This window comes from Elgaria multicarinata, chromosome 3 (genome assembly GCF_023053635.1).
Source record: "Elgaria multicarinata webbii isolate HBS135686 ecotype San Diego chromosome 3, rElgMul1.1.pri, whole genome shotgun sequence".
In the NCBI taxonomy this organism is placed as follows: domain Eukaryota; kingdom Metazoa; phylum Chordata; class Lepidosauria; order Squamata; family Anguidae; genus Elgaria; species Elgaria multicarinata.
In genome coordinates, this window is record NC_086173.1 from 162,951,169 (window position 1) to 162,978,359 (window position 27,191).

Below are 27,191 nucleotides of genomic sequence, written 5' to 3' on the forward strand. Positions count from 1 at the left end.
TGCAGCTGGAGCAACTCCCCTCTGAGGGAAGGATGCAAGCAGTGGAGGCTGGTGTCTCTGATGTCAGTGGGGTCCGTATGTGTGAACCGCTCTGGGTTTCGGTGACAAGCAGTCAGGACTCTAAGGGAGCTATCCAAGATGCTGAAACCCTTTTGGGGCACTTTGGATATTTATTTATTACTTATTTATTTAAAATATTTATATCCCGCCCTATATCGCTAAGATCTCAGGGTGGCATACACATAAAAACATACAGTATAAAACAATAAATATACACAGTTAAAAACAAATAGCTCCTTTAGATAGGGTGACCATATGAAAAGGACAGGGCTCCTGTATCTTTAACAGTTGCATCGAAAAGGGAATTTCAGCAGGTGTCCTTTTGTATATATGGAGAACCTGGTGAAATTCCTTCTTCACCACAGTTAAAGCTGCAGGAGCCCTGCCCTCTTTTAAATCTGGTCACTCTAGTATGGCTCCTGCAGCTTTAACTGTTGTGATGAAGATGGAATTTCACCAGGTGCTGCATGCATACAAATGACATCTGCTGAAATTCCCTTTTCTATGCAACTGTTAAAGATACAGGAGCCCTGTCCTCCTTTCCATAGGGTCACCCTAAGTTAGATTTCCCAGTCTGAACGCTTTGGGAACCTGTGAGAGAGACACCACCACACCCAGCTTCTTCTGAGAGAGGGGAGGGATGCAGCCTATCAGCTCCTGAGCAGAGGAGCCTATAAGATTCAATGCACGGTTGGCATTTGGGTCTATTGCAGGGTCGGTCTGTGTCTCTATTGCTGGTTAGCATCTGCTTCAGGTTGCGAGGTTTCCCATTAGTCCGTGTCCTGCTGACCACAACTCTATACAGTAAAACAGGACTGGTCTGCCTCCCAAGGTTTGTGGGAGATAAGTGTTTGTGCTGATGATGGGTTGGAGTTCACTGATGATCCATGCAGTGGTTTCAACTGGGAGCTGTAGGTGACAAGCAATGGTGTACTTCTCTTGGTCTGTCGGCCTTCCTGGGTATCCATATGGCCCTGTCAATCTCTGTTAGTGTTGGTGATAAACTGTCCAGTCGTAAAAGAGAAATAATGTGTTTGGCTTGGGCAGGGGCGGTGTGTGTGTGTCTGACAGGGCATCTCTGCAATTGGAAGATTTGCTTAAAAAAAAAACTGGACTAACTTAAATCCCACTCATTTCAACAGGTCTACTCTAAGTAGGACTTAAGAACATAAGAAGCGCTCTGCTGGATCAGACCAAGGGTCCATCTAGGCCAGCACTCTGTTCACACAGTGGCCAAGCAGCCATCGGCCAGGGATGAACAAGCAGGACATGGTGCAACAGCACCCTCCCACCCATGTTCCCCAGCAGCTAGTGCACACAGGCTTACTGCCTCGGATACTGGAGGTAGCACACAACCATCAGGGTTAGTAGCCATGGATAGCCTTTGCCTCCAGGAATTTATCCAACTCCCTTTTGAAGCCATCCAGATTGGTGGCCATCACTACATCTTGTGGTAGTGAGTTCCATAGTTTAACTATGCGCTGTGTGAAGAAGTCCTTCCTTTTATTTGTCCTGGATCTCCCACCAATCAGTTTCATGGTATGACCCCAGGTTCTAGTATTTTGAGAGAGGGAGAAAAATGTCTCCCTGTCCACATTCTCCACACCAGGCATAATTTTGTATATGTTGGATTTTACCCATGGTGTCCTTTCATTGATCTTTCGAAGATTAAACATCCATATTAATTTTGCCTGATTTCCCCCCCACCCACATTCTCACGAAGAAATTTGTTTACTGCTCATCCTCTTGTATCTCCTTTTGTATACAGTATAACATGCAATGAAAAGCAGTTGCTTCAAACAAACTCAAACAGTAAAATTAAGTAAAAATTAGCTGCAGCATGAATTTTGCCATTATTTCATTTTCATTTATTACATTTATTTCAATTTCACAAAAATAAAAACCATTAAACACAAGATATCAATAACTTTGTACAAGCGACCATCTTCCAGCAATCATCTTACTATGTTGTAATGAATCTTAACTAGCTAAGAATTTCTATCCTGCCCTCCTAAATAATCCAGTATCCTGAGGACTATTATTAGCAAATATTCACCATACAACGGCCTGAGAAATTATTAAAAACACAAAATAGTAGAGAAATGCACAGCAACTCAATGGGTTTTTGGGTGAAACATTAGACTGGGTACTAAATATTGAAGTTCCTTCAATGCTGCAAGCATTTATATGGATTCACAGTGATGTCTTTTGTGTTTAGTAAGGTGCGTGCTATAATTGAAACTTTTCCCACACTCTGAACAGGTATATGGCTTCTCCCCTGTATGGATTCTATGATGTGCAGTAAGGGTTGTGCTGCGGTTGAAGCTCTTTCCACACTCTGAACATCTATAGCTTTTCTCCCCAGTGTGGATTTTTTGGTGGGAAGTAAGGTTTGTTCTGTGAGTAAAGCTCATTCCACATTCAAAGCATTTAAACAATTTCTCCCCTGCATGGCTTCTCTGATGAGAAGAGAGGCTTGTACTCAAAGTAAAGCTCTCCCCACACTCCAAGCATTTATAGGGTTTCTCGCCCGTGTGGATTCTTTTATGTGCAGTAAGGGTTGTGCTCTGGTTGAAACCCTTTCCGCACTCCAAGCATTTATAGGGTTTCTCCCCTGTGTGGGTCCTTTGATGGCCAATTAAGGTCGACAACTGACAGAAGCTCTTTCCACACTCCAAGCATTTGTATGGTTTCTCCCCTGCGTGGGTTCTTTGATGTATCACTAGAAGGGAGATCGCATTGAATCGTTTTCCACATTCCAAGCATTTATGTTGCTTTGTCTTTGAGTGAATTTTTGTGTGTGCGGCAAGGTGACTGCTATAAGGGAAGCTCTCCTCACACTCCAAGCATTCATATGATTTATCGCCTGTGTGGATTCTCTGATGAGAAATAAGGGTTGACTTCTGTTTGAAGGTCTTTCCACACTCTAAGCATGTATGTGTTTTCACTTCTTGGTGGGTTGTTTGGCGTGGAGTATGGCTTGCCCTACGAGGGAAAATTTCTCCACACTCCCAGTTTTCATCCGATTTCTCCTCAGTGTGGATTCTTTGATTTCGGCTGCCAAAGGCCTCTTCCTTCACTTCATACTCGGTTGTTTCTGATGATACTCTATGTAGCTCCCTATAACTCTCTAAAATAATAATAATAAAGAATCCTGATTAGGACTGCAATTCATAAACTGCCCTTCTAGTCAATGATCAAACTGTCAACTATAATGAAGAAATGACAGAAATGTGGTTTCTTGTTCCCAATTCTATTTTGGTTCCTGCCCAGGTCATGGAATAGAAACAACTGTGGTAGCCTTCATGGATTATTTTGGCCCGGAGCTTTGACAGAGGATATATCTCCCTGTAGACTCTCGCATACCTTTCAGCCGCTTTTGACATTATGGACCAGAAATGTTGGTCCTGCCAACAAAACTGGCTTGAATCAGAATGGCACCTGACCCTTCCCCCCCCCCCCAACTTTAACTCAGGGGGAATTTGAGTGTTGAGAGTACACCATGCAGGCTACTCCAACTCTGGGTCAAATGCAAAATAAATAAGTTTTTAAAAATCACTCTTATTTGGGGAGCCTCTTGAGGCGATAAAAAAAGAATTGATTTTCTAAATGGGTTTTGGTATCTGTCCTATAGCTGCTGCGTTCAGACAACACAATAGTCAATGGTGGATTAATAGTCAATTCCAGGGTTGATTATCGAGGGGGTATTCCCCACACAACATGATTATAATCAACCATGGAATGGATCAGGATCAGCGTTGAGTTGACTATTAGTCAACTGGGTGTTTGATTGACACATCCCCTGCCCTCTCTCCACACCAGTCCTCCTGCTGGTATCCCATCAGCCATTGCAAGTTCTGCTGGCTGGATTAGAGCAGGTTTGGTTGCTCTTGCTGGAGGACTCTGCAGGCAGCCGAAATAGTCCACTCGATGGGGCGAAATAGTCCACAGAGCCCAACAAACAACACACTAGCCAATGGTTGTGTGACTAGTCAACTCTGCAGAGCATTGTTTTTCTCCGTTGGTTATTTTGGGGGAAATAGTCAACCGTGGGGTGGTTTTTTTTGCCCGACAGACAACACAATAACCAACCGTTGACTTTTCAACTAATGGCGGTCTACTTAAACCACTGTTGGCTATTGTGTTGTCCGAATGCAGCCAGTGTCTGAGAGGTGATAGGATTGTTTGGAATCCTGCTTCAAGGCTGGAGACATCGGGAGTGGGGTGGGAGATCTGACCCCACCCCCTTGCAGCTGGCATAGAATGAAGCATGCAGGCTGGCCTCTGAGGACAGGAACTTGACCTTGGAGAGAGGGAAAAGGTGCTTTTAACCTGTTGGTTGTTTTATGATGGTTTTAATTTTTGTGAACCGCCCAGAGAGCTTCGGCTATTGGACGGTATAAAAATGTAATAAATAAATAAATAAATAAATAAAAGGGGGCATTTCAGTGGGCAGGGCGACTGTAGAGGCCAGGATAATTCCTGGCTTGTTCTTTAACCTGGTCAATTCCTGCGTTGTTTTTTAACCACTCCCTTCTCTTGCTTGCTCCCTGTATCTCAAACGTCTTTCCAGCACTGTAATACTGGCATGTAGATCAGTTGGGGTCTTTTGTTCACTTGTCTGCCACCTCTGTAGCCTCACGAAACAACCCATGAACCACCCACGGTTATAGGTTCTCACTTAACAACCCGTGGTTTAAACAATCATAACCCAACAGCAATTGGGTTTTCATGGATTGTTTGAGGCTAGCAACCCATAGCTAACCCATACTTGCAGTTTCGCATGTAATGACAACCCACGATTCAACAACCCATAGTATGGGTTGCAGTTATGTGCAAAACAGGTCACTATCGGCTTGCATTTCTTTTGTTCAAGCTGCTGTTCCTTTTTATTTCTCTCATTCGGGCAAAACTTTCATTGTTGGAACTCGGAAGGAATCCCTTTTTTCCGATACCTGCTTTGATACTGTTTGTTAACCATGCTGGTCACTTCTTGACCTTGGTACTATCTTTCCTGGCCTGCGATATATATATTCTAGTTGAGCATCTGTTATTGTGGTTTTCAATAACCTACAAGCATTTTGAGGAGGTTTAACCCTCTTGATTCCCCCTTTCAACTTCATTTTTACCTGTTCCTCATTTTAGAGGGAAATAGTAAAACATTTCCTCTTTTGAAGTCAAAGGTAACTGTGGCCACAGCTGGACGGGGCTTTATCCTGGGGCAAACCCCAGGATTGTCCCTGTGTGTCCACATAACACACAGGGGAACCTGGGATCAGGGAGGGATGATCCCTCTTTTGCCCCGGGATCATGCCCTCGCCTTTGGCCCTGGTTTTTCCATGGTCCCAGGCTGAGCCCGAGACCGCGGAACGTGTGGGCCGTTGCCGCGGGTTGACCCAGCTCCGCGCGATTCCTCAGGAGTGCTGCACCCATCTGGGGTAGGGTGGGGCGAGTGGGGAAAGTAATTTAAATTTTAAAAAACCACTTACCTTTTGCGCATGAGCGTTTGTGCGCTGCTGCCCCTTTAAAAAAAATGGCGGGTGCGACGCCTCTCCTTCTGAGGTCGTCGCGCATCACGTGTAAACGGTGGAGGGATCTCGCGTTAAACACAACGCGGGATCTTCCTTTCTCCGTCATGGGATAACACATAGGTCTAGCTAAGGCCTGCGTTGGACTTCCTTGGCAATTATCTACTTAAACATAAATTCAGGGCACAGCCCGATGCATGCTTAGAGAGAGAGAAAATCCTATGAACTTCCAGCGTCCCTCTAACCAGCCATGATGGCTGGAGCATGCTGGGAGATGTAGGACTTAGTTTTCTAGCTAAACATGGATAGGATCACATCTTCAATTTGTTAATGTCGTGGTCACTGTTTCCAACTGTTTCAACCACACTACATCTCACACTCACAGAGAGCTCCGGCTATTGGGTGGTATAGAAATGTAATAAATAAATAAATAGATAAATAAATAGGTCCTGGGAGGCACCATCTCAGATGACGATCACTGTCTTAATCCCTTCAGACTTGATCATTCCAATTCATCATCCGTCCAAGGAAAGCTTAAAATCCCCAGACAGCTAAGCAAATACCTGCTGATTTCTCCCCCTCCTCAGGGTTTGGGATGAACAGAACTTCCCCTTCTTCCAGTCTGGAGATGAGATCAGGTTTGGGAACTGTGCAAGAGGAAACCAAATGAACAGTTACAGGATGGGGGATACTTGGCTCAGCAATACTACAAATGAGAAGGATCTTAGAATTGTTGTGGATTAGAAGCTGAATATGAGCCAACAGTGCGACACGGCTGCAAGAAAGGCAAATGCTATTTTGGGCTGCATTAATAGAAGTATAGCTTCCAAATCACGTGAGGTACTGGTTCCTCTCTATTCGGCCCTGGTTAGGCCTCATCTAGAGTATTGCGTCCAGTTCTGGGCTCCACAATTCAAGAAGGACGCAGACAAGCTGGAGCGTGTTCAGAAGAGGGCAACCAGGATGATCAGGGGTCTGGAAACAAAGCCCTATGAAGAGAGACTGAAAAAACTGGGCATGTTTAGCCTGGAGAAGAGAAGGTTGAAGGGAGACATGAGAGCGCTCTTCAAATACTTAAAAGGTTGTCACACAGAGGAGGGCCAGGATCTCTTCTCGATCCTCCCAGAGTGCAGGACACGGAATTACAGGCTCAAGTTAAAGGAAGCCAGATTCCAGCTGGACATCAGGAAAAACTTCCTGACTGCTAGAGCAGTATGACAATGGAACCAGTTACCTGGGGAGGTTGTGGGCTCTCCCACACTAGAGGCCTTCAAGAGGCAGCTGTCAGGGATGCTTTAAGGTGGATTCCTGCATTGAGCAGGGGGGCTGGAATTGATGGCCTTATAGGCCCTTTTCAATTCTACTGTTCTATGATTCTATGGAGGAAAGAAAGAAAATTTCTGGAGGGGAAGACTTTCAATGGCTACTAGCCCTGATGGTTGTGTGCTATGTCCAGTATTCGAGGCAATAAGCCTGTGTGCACCAGTTGCTGGGGAACATGGGTGGGAGGGTGCTGTTGCACCATGTTCTGCCTTGTTCATCCCTGGCCGATGGCTGGCTGGCCACTGTGTGAACAGAGTGCTGGACTAGATGGACCCATGGTCTGATCCAGCAGGGCCCTTCTTACGTTCACACATGTTCTTATCACCCCCGAGCAAGGGCGCCCTTACCCAGAGAGGTCACGTTCCTGTAATTCTCCAGCATGACTTCCAGGTGTAAGAGCCTTTGGCGCAGATCCAGCAGCGCCCACTCTTCCTCCGTGAAACGCACGGACACCTCTGCAAACTTCACCGGCGCCTGAAAGAGGAAACAATGCTCTTGACACAACCAAACTCCGCTCAACTAGGGCGCGGCCAGGGACACATCACCCTAAAAGAAGACAAATGAAGACGCACCTTGGCAGGTGCTCATTTACCTGGTTCACGTTTAGAAACCAAAACTGTAACTGAAATAGAAATACAGGAAAAACGTCCTGACTGTTAGAGCAGTACAACAATGGAATCAGTTACCTAGGGAGGTTGTGGGCTCTCCCACACTAGAGGCATTCAAGAGGCAGCTAGACAAGCATCTGTCAGGGATGCTTTAGGGTGGATTCCTGCATTGAGAAGGGGGTTGGACTAGATGGCTTTGCAGGCCCCTTCCAACTCTGCTATTCGATGATTCTATGACATCTCGGCTTGGCAGGCAAGACTCTCACCAGGTGAATCTCTACACCTGCTGAGTCTGCCGTTGTTGTGGCATAACTGACCGGTTGGTCATTTGCTCCTATTATCTAATGCAACTTATCTGCCATGTAACCACTGTGTACAATTTGCGCATTAATAGTGCTAGGGCACAATCCTTTTCTGTGGTGTCCAAAAAGGCAATTAGATCTGAGCCAGTGTGGTGTAGTGGTTAGAGTGTTGGACTGGGAGTTGGGAGATCTGGGTTCTAGTCCCCACTCGGCCACGGAAACCCACTGGGTGACTTTGGGCCAGTCCCAGACTCTCAACCCAACCTACCTCACAGGGTTGTTGTTGTGAGGATAACATGGAGAGGAGGAGGATTATGTACACACTGCCTTGGGTTCCTTGGAGGAAAAACAGCAGGATATTTATTTATTAATTACATTTCTATACCGCCCAATAGCCGGAGCTCTCTGGGCGGTTCACAAAAATTAAAAACATTCAAAGTGTAAAACAACAGTATGAAACCATAATATAAAATACAATATAAAAGCTCAACCAGATAAAAACAGCAGCAATGCAAAATTACAAATTTAGAACACCAAGGTAAAATTTATTTATAGACTGTTAAAATGCTGGGAGAATAAAAAGGTCTTCACCTGGCGTCTAAAGACATATAGTGTAGGTGCCAAGCAAACCTCCTTAGGGAGCTCATTCCACAGCCGGGGTGCCACAGCAGAGAAGGCCCTCCTCCTGGGAGCCACCTGCCTCACTTCCTTTGGCAGGGGCTAACGGAGAAGGACCCCTGAGGATGACCTTAGTGTCCGGGCAGGTACATATGGGAGGAGGCGTTCCTTCAGATAACCTGGCCCCAATAATAAATGCAATAATAAATAAAATAAATAAAAATAATGCCTGGTACTATTCTAACCGGCCATCAGAATATGTAAGCATGTGTAAGTATGCTTGTTTAGGGACTAGAAACTTTAGTCTGACATCTTTTAACCGGCTATAAGAAACCAAACCGAAGTGCAACCGCTTTGCAAAGTCTCGATCATCTACCCTCTTATAAGGGGAGTGTTTGCCGATGACACCAAATTATTTAGGGCAGGTTATTTGAAGAACATACAAACCTGCCTTGGTCTGACTGGCCTCAGAGCCCTTTCCATGGTTCTGCCTTCAAGCTCAAATCGGTTGGCACTAGAAACAGGGCCTTTTTAGTAGTGGCCCCCAAAGAGGTGAATTAAACAATAGTTGTCAGGCAAGTTTACTGCCTTCCCAACCGTCACTTCAGGGCTGGCCTAAGAGTTTTTGCGGCCTGAGGCAAAAAACCAAGATGGCGCCCTCTCGCGTTCCATGTACAAAAGCCGACTGTATGGTTTCTTCAACACTGACAATGGGGCAACGTCTTCTACTGCCCCTGAAGGAAGCGGATTAGCTTAGGGGGCACAGGGCAGCTCGCCTTGGCATTCAGCAATCTCCTCCAGCACCCGGCTGCCACCTCCCAGCACCTGCCGCCTGAGGCAACCACCTCACACTTGCCTCATGGTAGGGCTGGCCCTGCATCCCTTCATGTAGAAAGATCAATGGCGCTCAAAGCAGGTTTGATACCTTGGGGCATCAAAAGCCACAGGTAAGAGAGTGGGCTTTTCAGTCTCCACAACAAGAAAACGCTCAAGGTGTTCTTTGCACACTTGGCAATCTATCCTTACCTTCACAGTAGCCGCTTTCTTTCCACCCAAAGGAGGAGATATTCTCGAAGGTGGCACTGACGGTGTCCCACTACCTGTGAGGGAGACAAAAGCGATGGGAAAGCATTTATCCTTCACACAGATTTAGGTTCAATCCTATGCATGTTTAGATAGCAACAACAAAATCCTACCACTCCCATCATCCCCAATTAGCATGGAAAACAGACAGGGGAACTATCTGGAGAGGTTTCCATCCTTAAAGGTGGCCTAAAAATAATTTTAGATAGATGATGGGATTGTAGTCCAAGATATTTAAGAAAGCTGGAATTTAAGAAAGCCATAAAGACTGGTTTCTTCCAGCAGACCTACCCTGTTGAATTTTAAGATGCCTTTTAATAATGTGCTGCTTTTTAATAATGTATTGATTTTATATATTTTAATTAATTATATGTATTTTACGGTGTTCTGCATTTGTGTTGTACCCCGCCTCAATCCAGAGGGAGAGGCGGGTAATAAATAGATGATGATGATTTTATTTTTATTTATTTTATTTATTACATTTTTATACCGCTCAATAGCCGAAGCTCTCTGGGCCAAAACCACAAGGAACATAATAAAACAACCAACAATCTAAAAACCCAGATACAAAATACAATATAAAAAGCACAACCAGGATAAAACCACACAGCAGAAATTGATATAGGAATAAAGTACAGAATTAAAATAGCAAAATTTAAATTTAAGTTAAATTAGGTGTTAAAATACTGAGAGAATAAAAAGGTCTTCAGCTGGCGACGAAAAGACTACAGTGTAGGCGCCAGGCGGACCTCTCTGGGGAGCTCGTTCCACAGCCGGGGTGCCACAACAGAGAAAGCCCTCCTCCTACCCTATTTCTTCGATTCTAAGACTCACTTTTTTCCCCATATAAACATCTCTAAAAATGGGGTGCATCTTAGAATCGCGGGTGTGTCTTAGGTTTTTTTTTCCTGGTGGTGGTACTGAAATTAGTGTGCGTCTTACAATCGATGGCGCCTTACAATCGAAGAAATACGGTAGTTGTTGTTGTTGTTATTATTATTATCATTATTATTATTATTATATCTGAAGTGCATGAAATTGCTTATTCCTGCCCAAGCCCTTCATCTAATATGTTATATCGTCCTGGAAGGCTGCACAGGGCTGCGTTATACGTGGGGCTGCCTTCGAAGACAGTCCGGAAACTTCAGCTGGTCCAAAATAGGGCAGCAAGATTGTTAACGGGACAATGAGATCCTATTATGCAAATGTTTTTCCAGCTGCACTCGCTGACGGTCTATGTCTGGGCCCGATTCAAAGGGCTGGTATTAAGCCCTGAACAGCCTGGGGCCGGGTTACCTGAAGGACAGTCTCCTCCCATAAACACTTGCCCAGACCCTAAGACCATGCTCAGAGTTTCTTCATCATCAGCCTCCACCAAAGGAGAGAGGAGGGCGGCTATTAAAATGAGGGCCTACAAATCCCAGCATTCCTCAGGCAGAACGCAAAGGATCGCATCCTTAGTGTATCGACAATTTTCAGTACCTGTGTGTGTGTGTGTATGGGTGGCGTATGGGTTGAGTGTGTCTTTGAACTGCGGGTTATTGTGTTGTGTGAACCCATCCACGCTAACAAACCATGGTTTCCTAACCACAAACCATAGTGTTAGCACGGATGGGTTCAAGCAACCCAACAACTCATGATTCAACATCAACCCAGGATTCAATGACAATCCATACTCAACCTGTACTCTGGCTTATCGTGTTGTGTGAATCCAGCCGGTGAGAAATAACCAGAATAGATCATCCATAACTTTTACATTTACCAGCTCAAAGCAATGACATGCTTACCCACAAAGGCCACGATCCCATAATTCTCCAGCATGACTTCTCTGTACAGAGCCTTTTGGCCTGGGTCCAGCAGCCCCCATTCCTCCTGGGTGAAATACACAGCCACCTCCTCAAAGGACATGAGAACCTGAAAGAAAACGAAAACGTTAGGATCTAGGGCTATTGTTAGTACTGCACATGTTAACCTGGTTCACACAACACAACAAGCCATGGTGTGGGTTGTATATGGGTTGAATGTGGGTTGCCGTTGAATAATAATAATAATAATAATAATAATGTTTAGGCAGGAAGAAAATCCTAACTTTTTTTCTGTCTAAACATGCACAGGGTTGCATCCTCACAAGTCTACCTCTCTGGAAATTAATCCAATTAAGGCTGTGTTTTTAAGATCCACTTCCCTGAAAGTAAGCCCCACTGAATTCCACGGGACTTACTTCTGAGTATGCATGCAACAGGAATGTCCTCTAAATCGGTGTCTCCTTTTACACTTCTCTGAGGGCATGCAGACTTCCGGGCTTGAGAACTTACTTTTCCCTTCAATCACTCCACCTCCACCCACCCTGCTTTACGGAACCTGATTAAAAAGAGATCTAGAGATCTCAAAAAGAAAGCTCCCTGTCTGGTGCAGTGTGCGTGTGCGTGTGTGCCCCCGCTTGTATTGGCTGCCTGTATGTTTTCGAGCCCGATTCAAGGTGCTGGTTTTAACCTCTAAAGCCTTACACGGCTTGGGACCACAATACCTAACGGAATGCCTCTCCTGACATGAACCTACCCGTACACTGCGCTCAACATCTAAGGTCCTCCTCTGGATGCCTACTCTGAAGGAAGCTCGGAGGACGGCAACAAGAGAGAGGGCCTTTTCTGTGGTGGCCCCCCAGTTGTGGAACAATCTCCCTGACAAGGCCTACCTGGCGCCGACATTGTTATCTTTTCGGTGCTAGGTCAAGACTTTTCTTTTCTCCTAGGCACTTAGCAATATGTGATGAACCTGGGTCTGTTTGGGTTTTTTTTTTTTTGGTTTTTTAGGCTCATACATTTTAAAAGTTGTTATAGTGGTTTTAAATGTGTGTATGTGTGTACATTGTATTTTTTTTTACGGTTTTTAATTTTTGTATATTGTTTTTAAGTATCTTAATCTTATGTAAACCACCCAGAGAGCTTCGGCTATGGGGCGGAATACTTATGCAATAAATAATAAAAATAATAATCGTCAGTTTCAAAAGAATTAAATCAGCCACTCCTCAAACCACGTTAAGAGCACAAACCCAAGCATCTTTAGACATAAAAAAGCCCAACAATTCCCAGCATCCCCCAGCCAGGGGATGCTGGGAATTGTTAAGACTTTTTTTGTCTAAGCTTGCATGGGGATGCACCCTAAAATAGCTTTCACCCTGACCTGGCACCCTCCAGATGTCTCCACATCTAGAGGGGTGCCAGATTAGGGGAAATATGTATTAAAACAAGGGGAAATAGTAGAACAAGAGTGAAAACCAGATCAAACAAGGTATTTTATTTATTTTATTTACAATATTTATAGGGTGGCCATATGAAAAGGAGGACAGGGCTCCCATATCTTTAACAGTTACATACAAAATGGAATTTCAGCAGCTGTCATTTGTATATATGGGGAACCTGGTGAAATTCCCTCTTCATCACAACAGTTAAAGTGCAGGAGCTATACTAGAGTGACCAGATGCAAAAGAGGGCAGCTTTAGCTGTTGTGATGAAGAGGAAATTTCACCAGGTTCTCCATATATACAAATGACACCTGCTGAAATACCCTTTTCAATACAACTGTTAAAGATACAGGAGCCCTGTCCTCCTTTTCATAGGGTCACCCTAATATTTATATACCGCTCCCCATTAAAAATTTCGGAGAGGAGTACAAGATAAAATACAATAAAAACAGAATAAAACACTTTAAAATAGATTTTAAAAGAAGCAAAATGTACAGAGAACTGTGGCTGGTCATTCAGGAAAGGCTTCCTGGAATAATGATGTTTTCAGGAGGCGCTGAACGGAATACGAAGTTGGCGCCTGCCTGACCTCCAGAGGCAGGGAGTTCCATAGGAGGGGGGCCACCACGCTGAAGGCTCTTCCCGTGGTGGACTCCAATCGGAGGATGGGTCTATGTGGAACCACCAGAAACATGCCCTCATATGACCGGGCAGGTTGGAAGGGAAGAAGAGGAAGAAGGTGCTCTCTCATTTTAAGGTGGGGAAGCAGGTGGATTAGGGGTGTCACCTGAAAGCACAGGAAACCACCTTTTCTGGGGGGGGGGAGCATTTCGAGAGCTGAGCACGGCAACCAAGAAACCCCAAGCCATCAACACCGGTTTAAGAAAGGCCTTGGAAGATGACACCCCATTTATTTATTTATTGCACTTATATACCGCTCCCATAGCCAGGGCTCTCTGGGCAGTTTACAGAAATTCTAAAATTAAGATAAAAACGAGTATACAAAATTTAAAATTCTAAAACACAGAACATACACACATAAAGCATTAAAAACCGTTAAAAAACTAAACAGCGGAGGGTTTTCTCCGCTGTGGCACCCCGGTTGTGGAATGAGCTCCCCAGAGAGGTCCGCCTGGTGCCTACACTGTACTCCTTTCGTCGCCAGCTGAAGACCTTTTTATTCACTCAGTATTTTAACACTTAATTTTAACTTAAATTTAAATTATACTGGTTTAACTCTGTATTTTAACCTTATATCAATCTTGCTGCGTGGTTTTATCCTGGTTGTGCTTTTTATACTGTATTTTGTATTTGTGTTTTTAACCTGTTGGTTGTTTTATGATGGTTTTAATTTTTGTGAACCGCCCAGAGAGCTTTGGCTATTGGGCGGTATAAAAATGTAATAAATAAATAAATAAATAAACAAACAAACATGTGGGTGATTAAGATGTGCCGCTATATGCCTGGGCAAAGAGGAAAGTCTTAACCTGGCGCCGGAAAGATAGCAGTGTTGGCGCCAGGCGAGCCTCGTCAGGGAGATCGTTCCACAGTCTGGGAGCCACCACCGAAAAGGCCCTGTCCCTCATTGCCACACTCCGAGCCTCTCTTGGAGTAGGCACCTGGAGGAGGACCTTAGATGTTGAACGTAGTGACCAGGTATGTTCAAGTCGGGAGAGGCATTCCATCAGGTGTTGTGGTCCCAAGCCGTGTAAAGGCTTTATAGGTCAAAATCAGCACCTTGAATTGGGCTCGGAAACATACAGGCGGCCAGTGCAAGCAGACCAGAGCAGGTGTTATATGGTCAAAACTTCTGGTTCCCAAAATCAATCTGGCCGCTGCATTTTGCACGAGCTGCAGCTTCCGATTCCCAGGAAAGGACCCCCACCCGCCCCCTTCAACTCGCCTCTCAATCCTTGCGCCTGCAATGCCTCCTTCCAGCTCCTCCTAACCTCTGGTCCGCACAAAAGGAACTCAGCAGAAAGAAGAGAACTCATTCCCAGCCACGTACACGACTTCCGGCTCTCAATGGAAGGCGGCAATGAGTGGGTCACGAGCGTTACTCAGGGAGCGGAGGCGGTGCTGGGTCCCGGTTTATTTGCATGGTGCCCCGCCTCCAACCCCTGCCCACCTTCTTTGCAAATAGCCACATGCTAAGATTTCAATATTTTGGGGAGCCCCTCTGGCCAGTCTCTGCAATGAAAGTCTTTCTATCTCTACGATCCAAGTATTGATGTGTGATGCAGTGAAGTCACTTCCTTTTCCCGCCCTTAATCTGGGGAAAACTGGGAACAGGGGTTGGGGTGGAAGCTCTGGTCTGACACTTGGCCTGATCAAAGTGGTCTTGGGGTATCTTCCAGGTAGTATCTGATCCCTATCCTGCCCTTAACAAGATGGCTGTGCAATGTTCAGGTCCAAAACTGGCATTTGAAAATTTCAACAGAAATTTCAACATAGAAATTCCCCTTTCTATGCAACTGTTAAAGATACAGGAGCCCTGTCCTCCTTTTCATATTGTCACCCTAAGTAAGTATCCAATAAGTGTAAAACGTTAAAAGTTTAGTAATGCAGAAAAGCTACAGTCCATGGAAAGCCTGTCTGAAAAAAATATGGTTTCAGGAGGCGTTTAAAGGATGTGACGTTTCCCTCCTCCTGAATTGGATGAGGGAGGGTTTTCCAGATGGCGGGTGCCGCTACAGAGAAGACCCTGCCGTCAAGGTTCTTCGTGGTGACATTCTGTTTGTTTTCGAATGACGAGCACGACCTCCTCTAGAGATCATAAATGTCGTCTGGGTGTATATAAGGGAAGATGGTCTGCTAGTTGTCCTGGGGGTGACCTCAAGGCTGTGAGGAAACTCCTTGGAGAGAGCCTTCCGTAGGGAGATAAATCTTAACCAATATGAAGCAAAATATAAAGTGTTGGTTATCGCCTTTAAAGCCCTACATGGTTTGGGTCCAGGCTACCTGCGGGATCGCCTTCTCCCGTACAATCCGCCCCACACACTCAGGTCCTCTGGGAAAAATCTACTTCAGCTAGCAAATTAACAACTGTTACCCAGAGGACCTTCTCTTCTGCTGCTTCCAGACAGTGGAACGGCCTGCCGGAGGAGACTCGTCAACTTAACAGTCTACCAGCATTCAAGAAAGCTATCAAGACTGATCTCTTCCGGCAGGCCTATACAGTGGAATTTTTTAAAAATGATTTTAGGATGTTTTTTAGGATATTTTTAACAATGTATATTATGTTTTAATTGAGTATTATGTATTTTATTTATTTATTACATTTTTATACTGCCCAATAGCCGAAGCTCTCGTTTATTGTTGTTCCCCGCCTTGATCAAAATGGAGAGGTGGGCAAGAAATATTATTATTATTATTATTATTATTATTAATAATAATAATAATAATAATAATAATCCTTAATGTTAACCTTTGGAAGAGACAGGGCTACTGAGACCAGAACCATTTCTTGCAGCAAGGCTCTTCGAAAGGAATATTTGGGGAGAGACATTGCTGCCAGTCAGTGCTGACAATACTGGGCTAGAAAGAGCAAAGGCCTGACTTTAAAGCAGCTTTTTTATGTTCCTATATGAAGCCTCAAATCGAGGAACCAACCCACTGAATTCCTGTGGTGAACGACAAAACAGAAAACTTCGCCGCAAAGCAGATGGTGCCCTGTGCCAAATTCTTGCTGTTGAACAGCATCAACTGACAGCCAATGTGATGTAGAGCGTTGAACATGGATTACGGCCGGGGTGGGCGTATGTTTTGGCCTACAGTTCCCATCATCCTTCAGCATTCACTGCGCTGGCTGGGGTTGGATTTATTTACCGTATTTCTTTGATTGTAAGACGCCATCGATTGTAAGACGCACACTAATTTCAGTACCACCAACAGGAAAAAAAAAACCTAAGACACACCCGCGATTCTAAGACGCACCCCATTTTTAGAGATGTTTATATGGGGAAAAAGAGCATCTTAGAATTGAAGAAATACGATATTTATTTATTTATTTATTACATTTTTATACCACTTAATAGCCGAAGCTCTCTGGGCAGTTCGCAAAAATGAAACACCACGAAGAGCATAGTAAAACAACCAACAATCTAAAAACACAAATACAAAATACAATATAAAAAGCACAACCAGGGTAAAACCACACAGCAGAAATTGATATAAGTTAAAATACGGAATTAAAACAGCAAAGTTTAAATTTAAGTTAAATTAGGTGTTAAAATACTGAGAAAATAAAAAGGTCTTCAGCTGGTGACGAAAGCAGTACAGTGTAGGTGCCAGGCGAACCTCCTTAGGGAGTTCATTCCACAGCCGGGGTGCCACCACAGAGAAGGCCCTCCTCCTAGTAGCCACCTGCCTCACTTCCTTTGGCAGGGGCTCACGGAGAAGGACCCCTGTGGATGATCTCAAGGTCCAGGTAGGTTGATTCCGTTATGGATGGGGTTGAATTTCAGTGATTTTTTTTTTAATTGATCAATTCAATACTACACTCAACATCTAAGGTCCTTCAGTTTATATCAATTAAAACAAGAAGGTGTGCAGGCTGGTGGATTTAGCCATCAAAGGCTCTGTTATAAAGCCATGTCTTAACGTGGTGCGGAAATGAAGCTGGGCTTCCAAAGGGAGGGCATTCCACAGCCAGGGTGCCACCACAGAGAAGGCCCTCTCCCATGTCCCACCAAGCATATGTCTCACGTTGATGGGATATGGAGAAGGGCTCCTCCATCAGACCTCAAGTCTCTGGCAGGCAAATGTAGGGAGAGACGCTCCCTCGAGGTCCCAAGCCGTTTAGGGCTTTAAACGTCATTACCAACACCTTGAATTCCGACCGGAAGCATTGGACCCCAGCTACCCTTAAAATCTCTGGATGCTTCATTATATCTAATGGGCAGTTGTCACATTTGCCCCGCTCAGGCGAAGAGGGGCGGGTGGGGAAAACTGTCAAAAGCAACCCGGAAGTCCCCTCTCCAGCCACTGTAACTCTATAACTGTGCCCGTCCCTTCCTTCTCCGCCCCCTCCGGTGGGAAAGCGGCCTTTGTTTTCCCCTCGCACGTGCGGATTCCGCGCGCCTGCTCTCGCCACCCGGATCTGGGTGAGTTACCCGTGTCTTTGCTCACAGACTTTTTGGTTGTTGCGGTTGTCAAAAAAAGGGGTGGGGGGATTGATGTATACAAATGTATGTAGCTGCATTTTTTCCCTTAGGGGTTGGTTTGTTTTGTGTTGAAATTTCACAATAATAATAATAATAATAATAATTAATAATAAAACATTAAATAAAAAGGATTTTTAAAAAAAGGATTGGGAGTGTTGTGTATAGGGACTGCAGGAAGGAAGGAAGGAAGAGCGGCCTTTTGGAGAACGGCGCTCTGCACAAGCGCAGGAGACCTTTCGATGCCAAGAGCATCGGAGCTGGTCCGTCTCGTCTCCTCTGGCTTTGGCAAGGCGGGGAGGAAGAGGCTGAGCTTCTCGCCGGGCGGCGGCGTTTGCATCCGGGCTGCCGCTGCAGCAGGCGAAAACCCGGGGAGAGAAGGAGAAGCCGCCCTCCGCGACGGGAGCTGGGAGCCGGGGAGCCGCTGCCTGCTTGGGTGGCCGACCTCTCCGCTGCCCCCAAAGGAAAAAGGGGGCTGTGATTGCGCGCGCTCCCCTCCCGCCCCGCTTCACCCCAGATATACCCGGGGGCGCTGGCAGGTGAGGAGAAGGGGGCGCAAACCCGAGGCTGCAAGCATGGAAAGGATGATGATGTTGATGATTTTATTTCTTACCCGCCTCCCCGTTTGGATCGAGGCAGGGAACAACAGTAGATATAAAATACATGAAAATACATTAATTTTTGTGAACCTCCCAGAGAGCTTCGGCTATTGGGCAGTATAAAAATGTAATAAATAAAATAAATAAATAATAAATAAATAAAACTGAATTAAAAACTTCATATACATTATTAAAACATCCTAAAAACATCCTAAAATTCCACTGGATAGGCCTGCCGGAATAGATGCTTCTGTCTCCATGTTACCTGTCACGCGTTTAAGTGTGATCCTTCGATCCTCCCAGAGTGCAGGACACGGAATATCGGGCTCAAGTTAAAGGAAGCCAGATTCCAGCTGGACATCAGGAAAAACTTCCTGACTGTTAGAGCAGTATGACAATGGAATCAGTTACCTAGGGAGGTTGTGGGCTCTCCCACACTAGAGGCCTTCAAGAGGCAGCTGGACAACCATCTGTCAGGGATGCTTTAGGGTGGATTCCTGCACTGAGCAGGGGGTTGGACTCGATGGCCTTGTAGGCCCCTTCCAACTCTGCTATTCTATGATTCTATGAAGTCGATGCAATAACGAAATGCCCCCCAACAGGCACCCCAATAAAAGCACAAAAAGAGGGGACGACAGAAGAAAAACAGGGGAACCAGGGCCGGTGCCAGACTATTTTGCGCCCTAGGCAAGGTCAGCTACTTTCACGCCCCCCCCCCCAAAAAAATGCCAACTTTGATTTTTAAGAACAGATGTTTCCTGGAAAAAAATAAGCACAAAACTTGAAATTGCTAAATTTATTTTAAAGTGCAAGAAATACGTCAATGCAATTATAGCAAACAAATTGGAAAGGCACGTCTATGGGTCTAAAATACATTATTTAATAGGAATATCACCTCCAAATCATCCCCCCAACTCACACACACGCGCGCACACACACTCAGCATCACTCACTCCAAACAAACACACGCATGAACACATGCATTCACTCAAAGACCCCCTGCACCCCATTCACGCATACATTCTCTCTCTCTCTTCCGGGTGCGTTCTGGAAGTCTAAACGTGGAGCCACCCCACCCCAGCGTTCCTAGCTTTGCTTTGGCTGGGCAGGCGCAGGGCGCCATCTCGCCCGCCCAGGCCCAACTGAATCCTCAGGCCGGGCCGGCTCACAGCCAACGCGCATGAGTGTTGCGCTGTGCCCGGCGCCCCTCTTAGCTTGGCGCTCTAGGCGGCCGCCTGAGTGGCCTCTATGGTAGCACCGGCCCTGAGGGGAACCCACAGGAGACGGCAGGATTGAAAGGATTTGTGCAGCGCAATACTGCCCAGGTCTAACTCTGAAGTGAGCCCCATTGAGTTCAATGGCACTTACTCCCAGATGAATGTGAATAGCGTTGCACCTTCTTTCCCGGCAACGAAAGCTAATAGATGCAGGGCAAAGTTTTTGGATACTTTTGGTGTGAGGTGCTATAAAGATTCAGAGAGATAAATGAATTGTCTGCTGTTCACCCATTTTACCATCATTTCAGTAATGGATGTGATGTACTTGGTAGCTCTGTAGTTTTAACCATATGTAGTATTTGTATAAGAGTATAGTAAATTTTCAAGTTTGTATGTGTTGCGATGATCTGTGGATTGAGCAATAAACATTTCATGAGACTGTTTGAGAGAGAATTTGTATCTTTATCTGATCTTTGTAATTTCTCCCCTCTCATATCTTTTTAATTCCCTATCTCGTGTAATTCCATTCTTATTTTAATCTTTATAAGTCCCTTCACCCATAGCTTTATAATTCAAATCTTTACAATTTTAATCTTTATAATTCCCCCTTCCAATCTTTATCACTGTTATCTTTATAGTATCCCCTCTCACGTCTTCATAATTCTAATGTTTATAATTTTAATTAACCGTTATAATTCCCCCTCTCACACCTTTATAATTCCAGTCTTTATCATGTTAATCTGTATCATTCCTCTCTCATGTCTTTATAATTCCAAACTTTATCAATTCAATATTTATAATTACCCCCTCTCATATCTTTATCATTTAAAACTTTATATTTACCCCGTCTCATATCTATCCAATCATCTATACGTTTTTTCTTTTTTCTTTCACAGACATTTCTTTGACGTCTCCCCAGCTGGGCCCAAACACCTAGGGAAAGATGAGAACAAGAGGAGTGGATGGAGCACACCTGAGTCAGGTAAGGAATTGGAGGGACGGGGTATATGCTGGGTGTTCATACCCCCAAAAATTCCTGATTCCCAATCCAGGCAGTCACCACCCCATTTTCATTTCTCACCTGTACCTCAGTAGTCAGTCTATGTACTGTAAAATGGGTCTAATAGTGATGTTTGAAGGCTGAGTAATTAGTGGAAGGGATTTTGCACACTCTAAGGTATTCTAGAGTTGTTAATCATTCTTAGAGCCCATCCTGACCCAGGTGCTGTCCTCTTAAGCAACTTCATAACAGACAGAAATCCAACAGATGCTGAAAGATACAGCTAGAATCATAGAATAGTAGAGTTGGAAGGGGCCTACAAGGCCATTGAGTCCAACCCACCGCTCAGTGCAGGGGGGGGTTGACTCAATCCACCCTAAAGCATCCCTGACAGATCGTTGTCCAGCTGCCTCTTGAATGACTCTAGTGTGGGAGAGCCCACAACCTCCCTAGGTAACTGATTCCATTGTCGTACTGCTCTAACAGTCAGGAAGTTTTTCCTGATGTCCAGCCGGAATCTGGCTTCCTGTAACTTCAGCCCATTAGTCCGTGTCCTGCACTCTGGGAGGATCGAGAAGAGATCCTGGCCCTCCTCTATGTGACAACCTTTTAAGTATTTGTAGAGTGCTCTCATGTCTCCCCTCAATCTTCTCTTCTTCAGGCTAAACATGCCCAGATCTTTCAGTCTCTCTTCATAGGGCTTTGTTTCCAGACCCCTGATCATCCTGGTTGCCCTCCTCTGAACACACTCCAGCTTGTCTGCATCCTTCTCAAAGCATGGTTGACAGGTTGTCACACAGAGGAGGGCCAGGATCTCTTCTCAATCATCCCAGAGTGCAGGACACGGAATAACGGGCTTAAGTTAAAGGAAGCCAGATTCCGGCTGGACATCATGAAAAACGTCCTGACAGTTAGAGCAGTCTGGCAATGGAACCAGTGACCTAGGGAGGTCATGGGCTCTCCCACACTAGAGGCCTTCAAGATGCAGCTGGACAGCCATCTGTCAGGGATGCTTTAAGGTGGACACCTTCATTGAGCAGGGGGTTTCACTCGATGGCCTTATAGGCCACTTCCAACTCTGCTATTCTGTGATTCTATGATCTCCATGCATTGTGTGAAGAACATTTGAACATAAGAGGTGCCCTGCTGGATCAGACCAAGGGTCCATCTAGTCCAGCACTCTGTTCACACAGTGGCCAACCAGCCATCGGCCAGGGATGAACAAGGCAGAACATGGTGCAATAGCACCCTCCCACCCATGTTCCCCAGCAAATGGTGCATACAGGCTTATTGCCTCAAATACTGCAGATAGCACTCAACCATCAGGGCTAGTAGCCATGGATAGTCTTTGCATCCAGGAATTTATCCAACTCCCTTTTATTTGTCCTGAACCTCCCACTCATCAGCTTCCTGGGATGAACTTGGGTTCTAGTATGTTGAGAGAGGAAGGAAAATGTCTCCCTTCTTAGAAGTACCTCAGAAGGAATCTCACCCTTCTGAAATTCTGCTAATGCTTTTTCTCCTTTCTTTCAGGACTTTGGAAGCCTAGGAAACAGGTGAGTTTGGGGCTCCTTTTTGCTGAGTTCATCTTTGGCTAAGTTGGGAATGGGCCCTGATGGGGGAGGGGGGAGGGGGGAGGAGAAGGGTTTTTCCTCAGCTCCTGAGGAAGGATTTTTATCGGAAATGTGTCGAGCATACTGAAGGAGAATTCATTAAAGCTAAGATTTTCTAGTAGCACCAGAGCGTGTCTCTGATTTGTGGTGTTCCCTCCCCTCTCTTCTCCACTCAATGGCCCTGTTCAGAAGACACCTTAAACCACAGTGAAATAGGGCTTTTTGCTTTATTCACCATGGTTAAAGCCGTGGTTTAAGGTGTCTTTTGAACACAGCCTGGCTTAACCACCATGTTTTAAGCCATAGAATCATAGAATAGTAGAGTTGGAAGGGGCCTATAAGGCCATCGAGTCCAGCCCCCTGCTCAATGAAGGAATCCACCCTAAAGCATTCCTGACAGATGGCTGTCCAGCTGCCTCTTGAATGCCTCTAGTGTGGGAGAGCCCACAACCTCCCTAGGTAGCTGATTCCATTGTCGTACTGCTCTAACAGTCAGGAAGTTTTTCCTGATGTCCAGTTGGAATCTGGCTTCCTTTAACTTGAGCCCGTTATTCTTTGTCCTGCACTCTGGGAGGATCGAGAAGAGATCCTGGCCCTCCTCTGTGTGACAACCTTTTAAGTATTTGAAGAGTGCTGTAATGTCTCCCCTCAATCTTCTCTTCTCCAGGCTAAACATGCCCTGTTGTTTCAGTCTCTCTGCATAGGGCTTTGTTTCCAGACCCCTGATCATCCTGGTTGCCCTCCTCTGAACACGCTCCAGCTTGTCTGCGTCCTTCTTGAAGTGTGGAACCCAGAACTGGACACAATACTCTAGATGAGGCCTAACCAGGGCCGAATAGAGAGGAACCAGTACCTCACGTGATTTGGAAGCTATACTTCTATTAATGCAGCCCAAAATAGCATTTGCCTTGGTTTAAGGTATCTTCTGAACAGGGCCATTGTGAGAAAGACAAGGAGCGTCCGTCACTGACAGAGTGGCTGGAGAGGAGAAGAGGCGACTGGGCCGCGAGGGGTACGGCTTGACTGACAGTATTTATTTTTAAAAAACCCTTCTTAATTTCCTTTCTCTAGCAGGGAAGGCGCTGCGGTTTCCAAAACCAAGTCTGGCTTGGCAGAGCTGGAAGGTGGAGGGGGCCATTTCTCGGAGCAAAGGGGTTCTCGTCAGGATGAGCCCCCTGGATGCAAAGGTCAGGTTTGTTTAATTGCTGTAGGGTGGATTAATTGCTGTAGGGTGGATTCCTTCATTGAGCAGGGGGTTGGACTCGATGGCCTTTTAGGCCCCTTCCAACTCTACTATTCTATGATTCTATGCTTCTAAAAACTTCCCACTCTGCTCATCACCTGAAGGGACAAACCCGAGATATTAGCCAATGGGTGTCCTTCCCTCATAACCACCAGTGCTCCAGGTTTTATGGCAGGGGTGGGCGACATGCAGCCCATGAGCTGCAAGCACAGACACGCACACATGCACACCCTCCGACTGATGCTTAAGACACCTCCTGGGAATGCAGGGCATGTGATTTTCCTTCCCAGCAAAGTCTACAGGAAGCAAAAAATCTCTTTTTTTTATGCCTGTCTTAAAGGCGAACCGTTGCTTAGCTGCCGCCACCACACCAGATTTTGACCGCAAATTTAGTAGCACAGCAGTTGCAGAAGTTGTGTAGGGGGGTGACCATATGGAAAGGAGGACCGGGCTCCTGTATCTTTAACAGTTGTATTGAAAAGGGGATTTCAGCAGGTGTCATTTGTATATATGGGGGACCTGGTGAAATTCCCTCTTCATCACCACAGTGAAAGCTGCAGGAGCCCTGCCTAGCGTGACTGGATACAAAAGAGGGCAAGGCTCCTGCAGCTCCACAAAAAGGGCCAGTGGGTCATGTGTTACTCCCCACTGATCTGTAAAGTTGGCCTCTTCCCTCTGTATGGTATCTAGCTGCTTTATCCAAGAGAAATCATGACTCCTTTCCCCCATGCATACAAGCCTTACCTGTCTCTCTTCTTGCCTTGTTTCAGCCGGTCAAACGTGGGTGATGGAGAAAGAAGAGGACGAAAAGGAAGCAACTCCCGATGTGGACGGCTGCAGACAATTAGATGTCTCTGGGAGATTGTTAGGGAAAGCAAAAAAGGAAGCTTTCCAGATTTCTGAGCAGGAAGAGAGTTTGGAAAAGTTGCAAAAGTTAGAGAAGCAAGAGAGCGGAGATGTGCATAAGTCAGATCTTCGTGGGGCTGGAAACAAAAATAGCGCAAATAAATGCAAGAGACAGCTCACCTGCAGCAGGTGCGGGAAAAGCTTCAGTAACAGCTCCAATCTTATCGCTCACGAGAGAATCCACACCGGGGAGAAACCGTACAAGTGCCTGAGCTGTGGGAAGAGCTTTGGGAAGAAATCAACCCTCATTGCTCACGAGAGAATCCACACCGAGGAGAAACCCTACGAATGCTCCGTCTGCGGGAGGAGCTTCAGCCAGACCTCGAGCCTTATCGCCCACGAGAGAATCCACACGGAAGAGAAACCCTACGAGTGTTCTGAGTGTGGGAGGAGCTTCAGTTTGAAATCCAGCCTGGTGGCCCATGAAAGAATCCATACGGGAGAGAAGCCCTACAAGTGCTCAGAGTGCGGGAAAAGCTTCAGCCAGAAATCTGCCCTTATCGCACATGTGAGGACCCACAAAGGAGAAAAGCCTTATACCTGCTCGGTGTGTGGGAAAAGCTTCAGCCAGAGCTCCAATCTTATCGCACATGAAAGAATTCACACTGGAGAGAAACCGTACCAGTGTGCAGACTGCGGGAGAAGCTTCAACTGCAGTTCAAGCCTTATTCGACACCAGAGAATCCACACAGAGGACAAACCGTACGAATGTTCAGACTGCGGGAAAAGTTTCAGCTGCAGCTCGAGCCTCATTCGACATCAGAGGACGCACACAGGAGAGAAGCCCTACAAATGTGCGGACTGTGGCAAAACCTTCAGCGTGAGCTCCCAACTCAGCGTTCATCAGAGAACCCACACGGGAGAGAAGCCATACGAATGCTCGGACTGCGGGAAAAGCTTCAGTGTGCGCTCAAGCCTAAGTGCCCATGAGAAAATCCACACAGGTAAGAAGCCTTACCAGTGCACAGATTGTCCCAAAAGAGTCTACTTGAGGTCCAGTCTCAACGCGCACAAGAGGCTGCATGGAGGAGAGAAGCCGTACGACTGCACAGACTGCGGAAAGACCTTCATTTGCAGCTCGAGTCTTATTAGACATCAGAGAATCCACACGGGAGAGAAACCGTATAACTGCGCAGACTGTGGGAAAAGCTTCATTTTGAGCTCCAACCTCATTGCCCATCAGAGGACTCATACAGGAGAGAAACCATACCAGTGCCCGGAGTGTGGCAAATTCTTCAGCGTGAGTTCACAGCTCAATGTACACCAGAGAACCCACACGGGAGAGAAGCCATACGAATGCTCGGACTGCGGGAAGAGCTTCACATGTAGCTCAGGCCTGATTCGACATCAGAGGACCCACACAGGAGAGAAACCATATCAGTGCTCTGAGTGCGGGAAAAGGTTCAACCTGAGTTCGAATTTGATTGCGCACCAGAAAACCCACACGGGAGAGAAACCGTATAAGTGTGTGTACTGTGGGGAAAGTTTCTATACCAGGCCGAGTTTTGTGGAGCATCATAAAACCAGCCATGCGAATGCCCTAAATAGGAAAACAGATAGCAGCAATGTTAATCGCGACCCCCAATCTATGAATTACCAAATAAATTATGTTGGCTGGGACTGATAACATTGAGGGAGAAGAATAAGTTCTTCTACATAAGCCCCATTGAAATGAATGGGAACTGCAATGCAGTTGTGTCCCAAACCTTTAACTTTGGACATCACAAAAGCTATCTCTTGGATGAGTGCAAAAATAATAATATTAATCTGTGTTTCTTTGTTTTGGTGCCTTTTTTGGTAACATTTAATTTTGAGGAAGTTTCCTGGCATGTTGAAAAGTGCCAACAGATTTTATATTATATAATTTCAGATATAAGGTTATGATGAGGCTTCATGTATCAAGGGACTAAATCACGCAGGATTCGGCAACCTAATTTTGGTCAAGAGCTGCATTTCCTCATGGATAGTCTGTCCAGGGCACTTTTCTTTTTCTGCCGCCCGTTTTTCTCTTCCTCTTCCTTCTTGGAGGGCAGGGTGCTGAGGAGGGGACACGTTGCTTTTGCCAGAGGTCTGAACTAATCGCATACAGAGAGCTTTTGTAATTGGGCTAAGAGCCTGAAATAAAAATTGTAGACAAGGCACCTGTTCGCACAACACGCTAACTGATACTCGGTGGTTGAGTGTGGGTTGCTTTGAGCCAGTGGGGTTGAACCATGGGCCAGTGTGTTGTCCGAATGCAGCCAGGGTGGCTTCTTCACTTTTTTCATTTTCTTGAGGAAGCCACCTTGAGAACCCACGGTTTGTTGTTGGGTTATTCAGGGTGGTTAACAAGCCACGCAGCACGGTTGACGAGCTACCCTGGCTGCGTTCAGACAACATGCTAAACCAGGATTCAATTCAAAACTTCGCACAGTGGCCAATCAGCTGTCGACAGGAAACCCACAAGAAGCACAGGAATAAGTTGGCCATGTGGAAAGGAGGACAGGGCTCCTGCACCTTTAACAGTTGTATTAGGGTGACCCTATGAAAAGGAGGACAGGGCTCCTGTATCTTTAACAGTTGCATAGAAAAGGGAATTTCAGCAGGTGTCATTTGTATATATGGAAAACCTGGTGAAATTCCTTCTTCAACACAACAGTTAAAGCTGCAGGAGCCCTGCCCTCTTTTAAATCTGGCCACTCTAGT

General features: G+C 45.7%; 2 protein-coding genes across 3 annotated transcripts in view; one reads left to right on the forward strand and one right to left on the reverse strand.

Moving 5' to 3' along the window:
- Positions 1-1,913: 1,913 nt before the first annotated feature.
- Positions 1,914-14,737, reverse strand: LOC134396410 (zinc finger protein 501-like). Its single transcript, XM_063122901.1, has 6 exons — positions 14,670-14,737; positions 11,310-11,436; positions 9,466-9,539; positions 7,259-7,385; positions 6,152-6,235; positions 1,914-3,190 (listed from the first exon to the last, which is right to left on the reverse strand). The coding sequence occupies exons 2-6, from the start codon at positions 11,428-11,430 to the stop codon at positions 2,244-2,246; spliced, it is 1,353 nt and encodes a 450-aa protein (XP_062978971.1). The 5' UTR covers positions 11,431-11,436; positions 14,670-14,737; the 3' UTR covers positions 1,914-2,243.
- Positions 14,738-18,448: 3,711 nt separating this feature from the next.
- LOC134396363 (zinc finger protein 271-like) overlaps positions 18,449-27,191 on the forward strand; it is a 29,487-nt gene continuing 20,744 nt past the window's right edge. The window contains exons 1-5 of one of the 2 annotated variants that reach the window (XM_063122839.1): positions 18,449-18,467; positions 20,641-20,726; positions 22,278-22,300; positions 23,429-23,544; positions 24,371-26,013. In XM_063122839.1, coding sequence (XP_062978909.1) covers positions 20,688-20,726; positions 22,278-22,300; positions 23,429-23,544; positions 24,371-26,013 — 1,821 coding nt within the window. In that variant the 5' untranslated portion in view covers positions 18,449-18,467; positions 20,641-20,687. Of the gene's footprint in view, positions 18,468-20,640; positions 20,727-22,277; positions 22,301-23,428; positions 23,545-24,370; positions 26,273-27,191 lie in introns of those variants that run through there. The other variant, XM_063122838.1, reaches the window with a different exon arrangement.

What these genes read in the sequence shown, in the direction of transcription:
- LOC134396410 (XM_063122901.1), bottom strand. Translation starts at nt 11,430, where the DNA reads ATGTCCTTTGAGGAGGTGGCTGTGTATTTCACCCAGGAGGAATGGGGG. An exon ending in TGGGATCGTGGCCTTTGTGG is followed by an intron (nt 9,540 to 11,309) that starts GTAAGCATGTCA and finishes TCTCCCTCACAG; the next exon opens with GTAGTGGGACACCGTCAGTG. An exon ending in GGAGGGGGAGAAATCAGCAG is followed by an intron (nt 3,191 to 6,151) that starts GTATTTGCTTAG and finishes TTATTATTTTAG; the next exon opens with AGAGTTATAGGGAGCTACAT.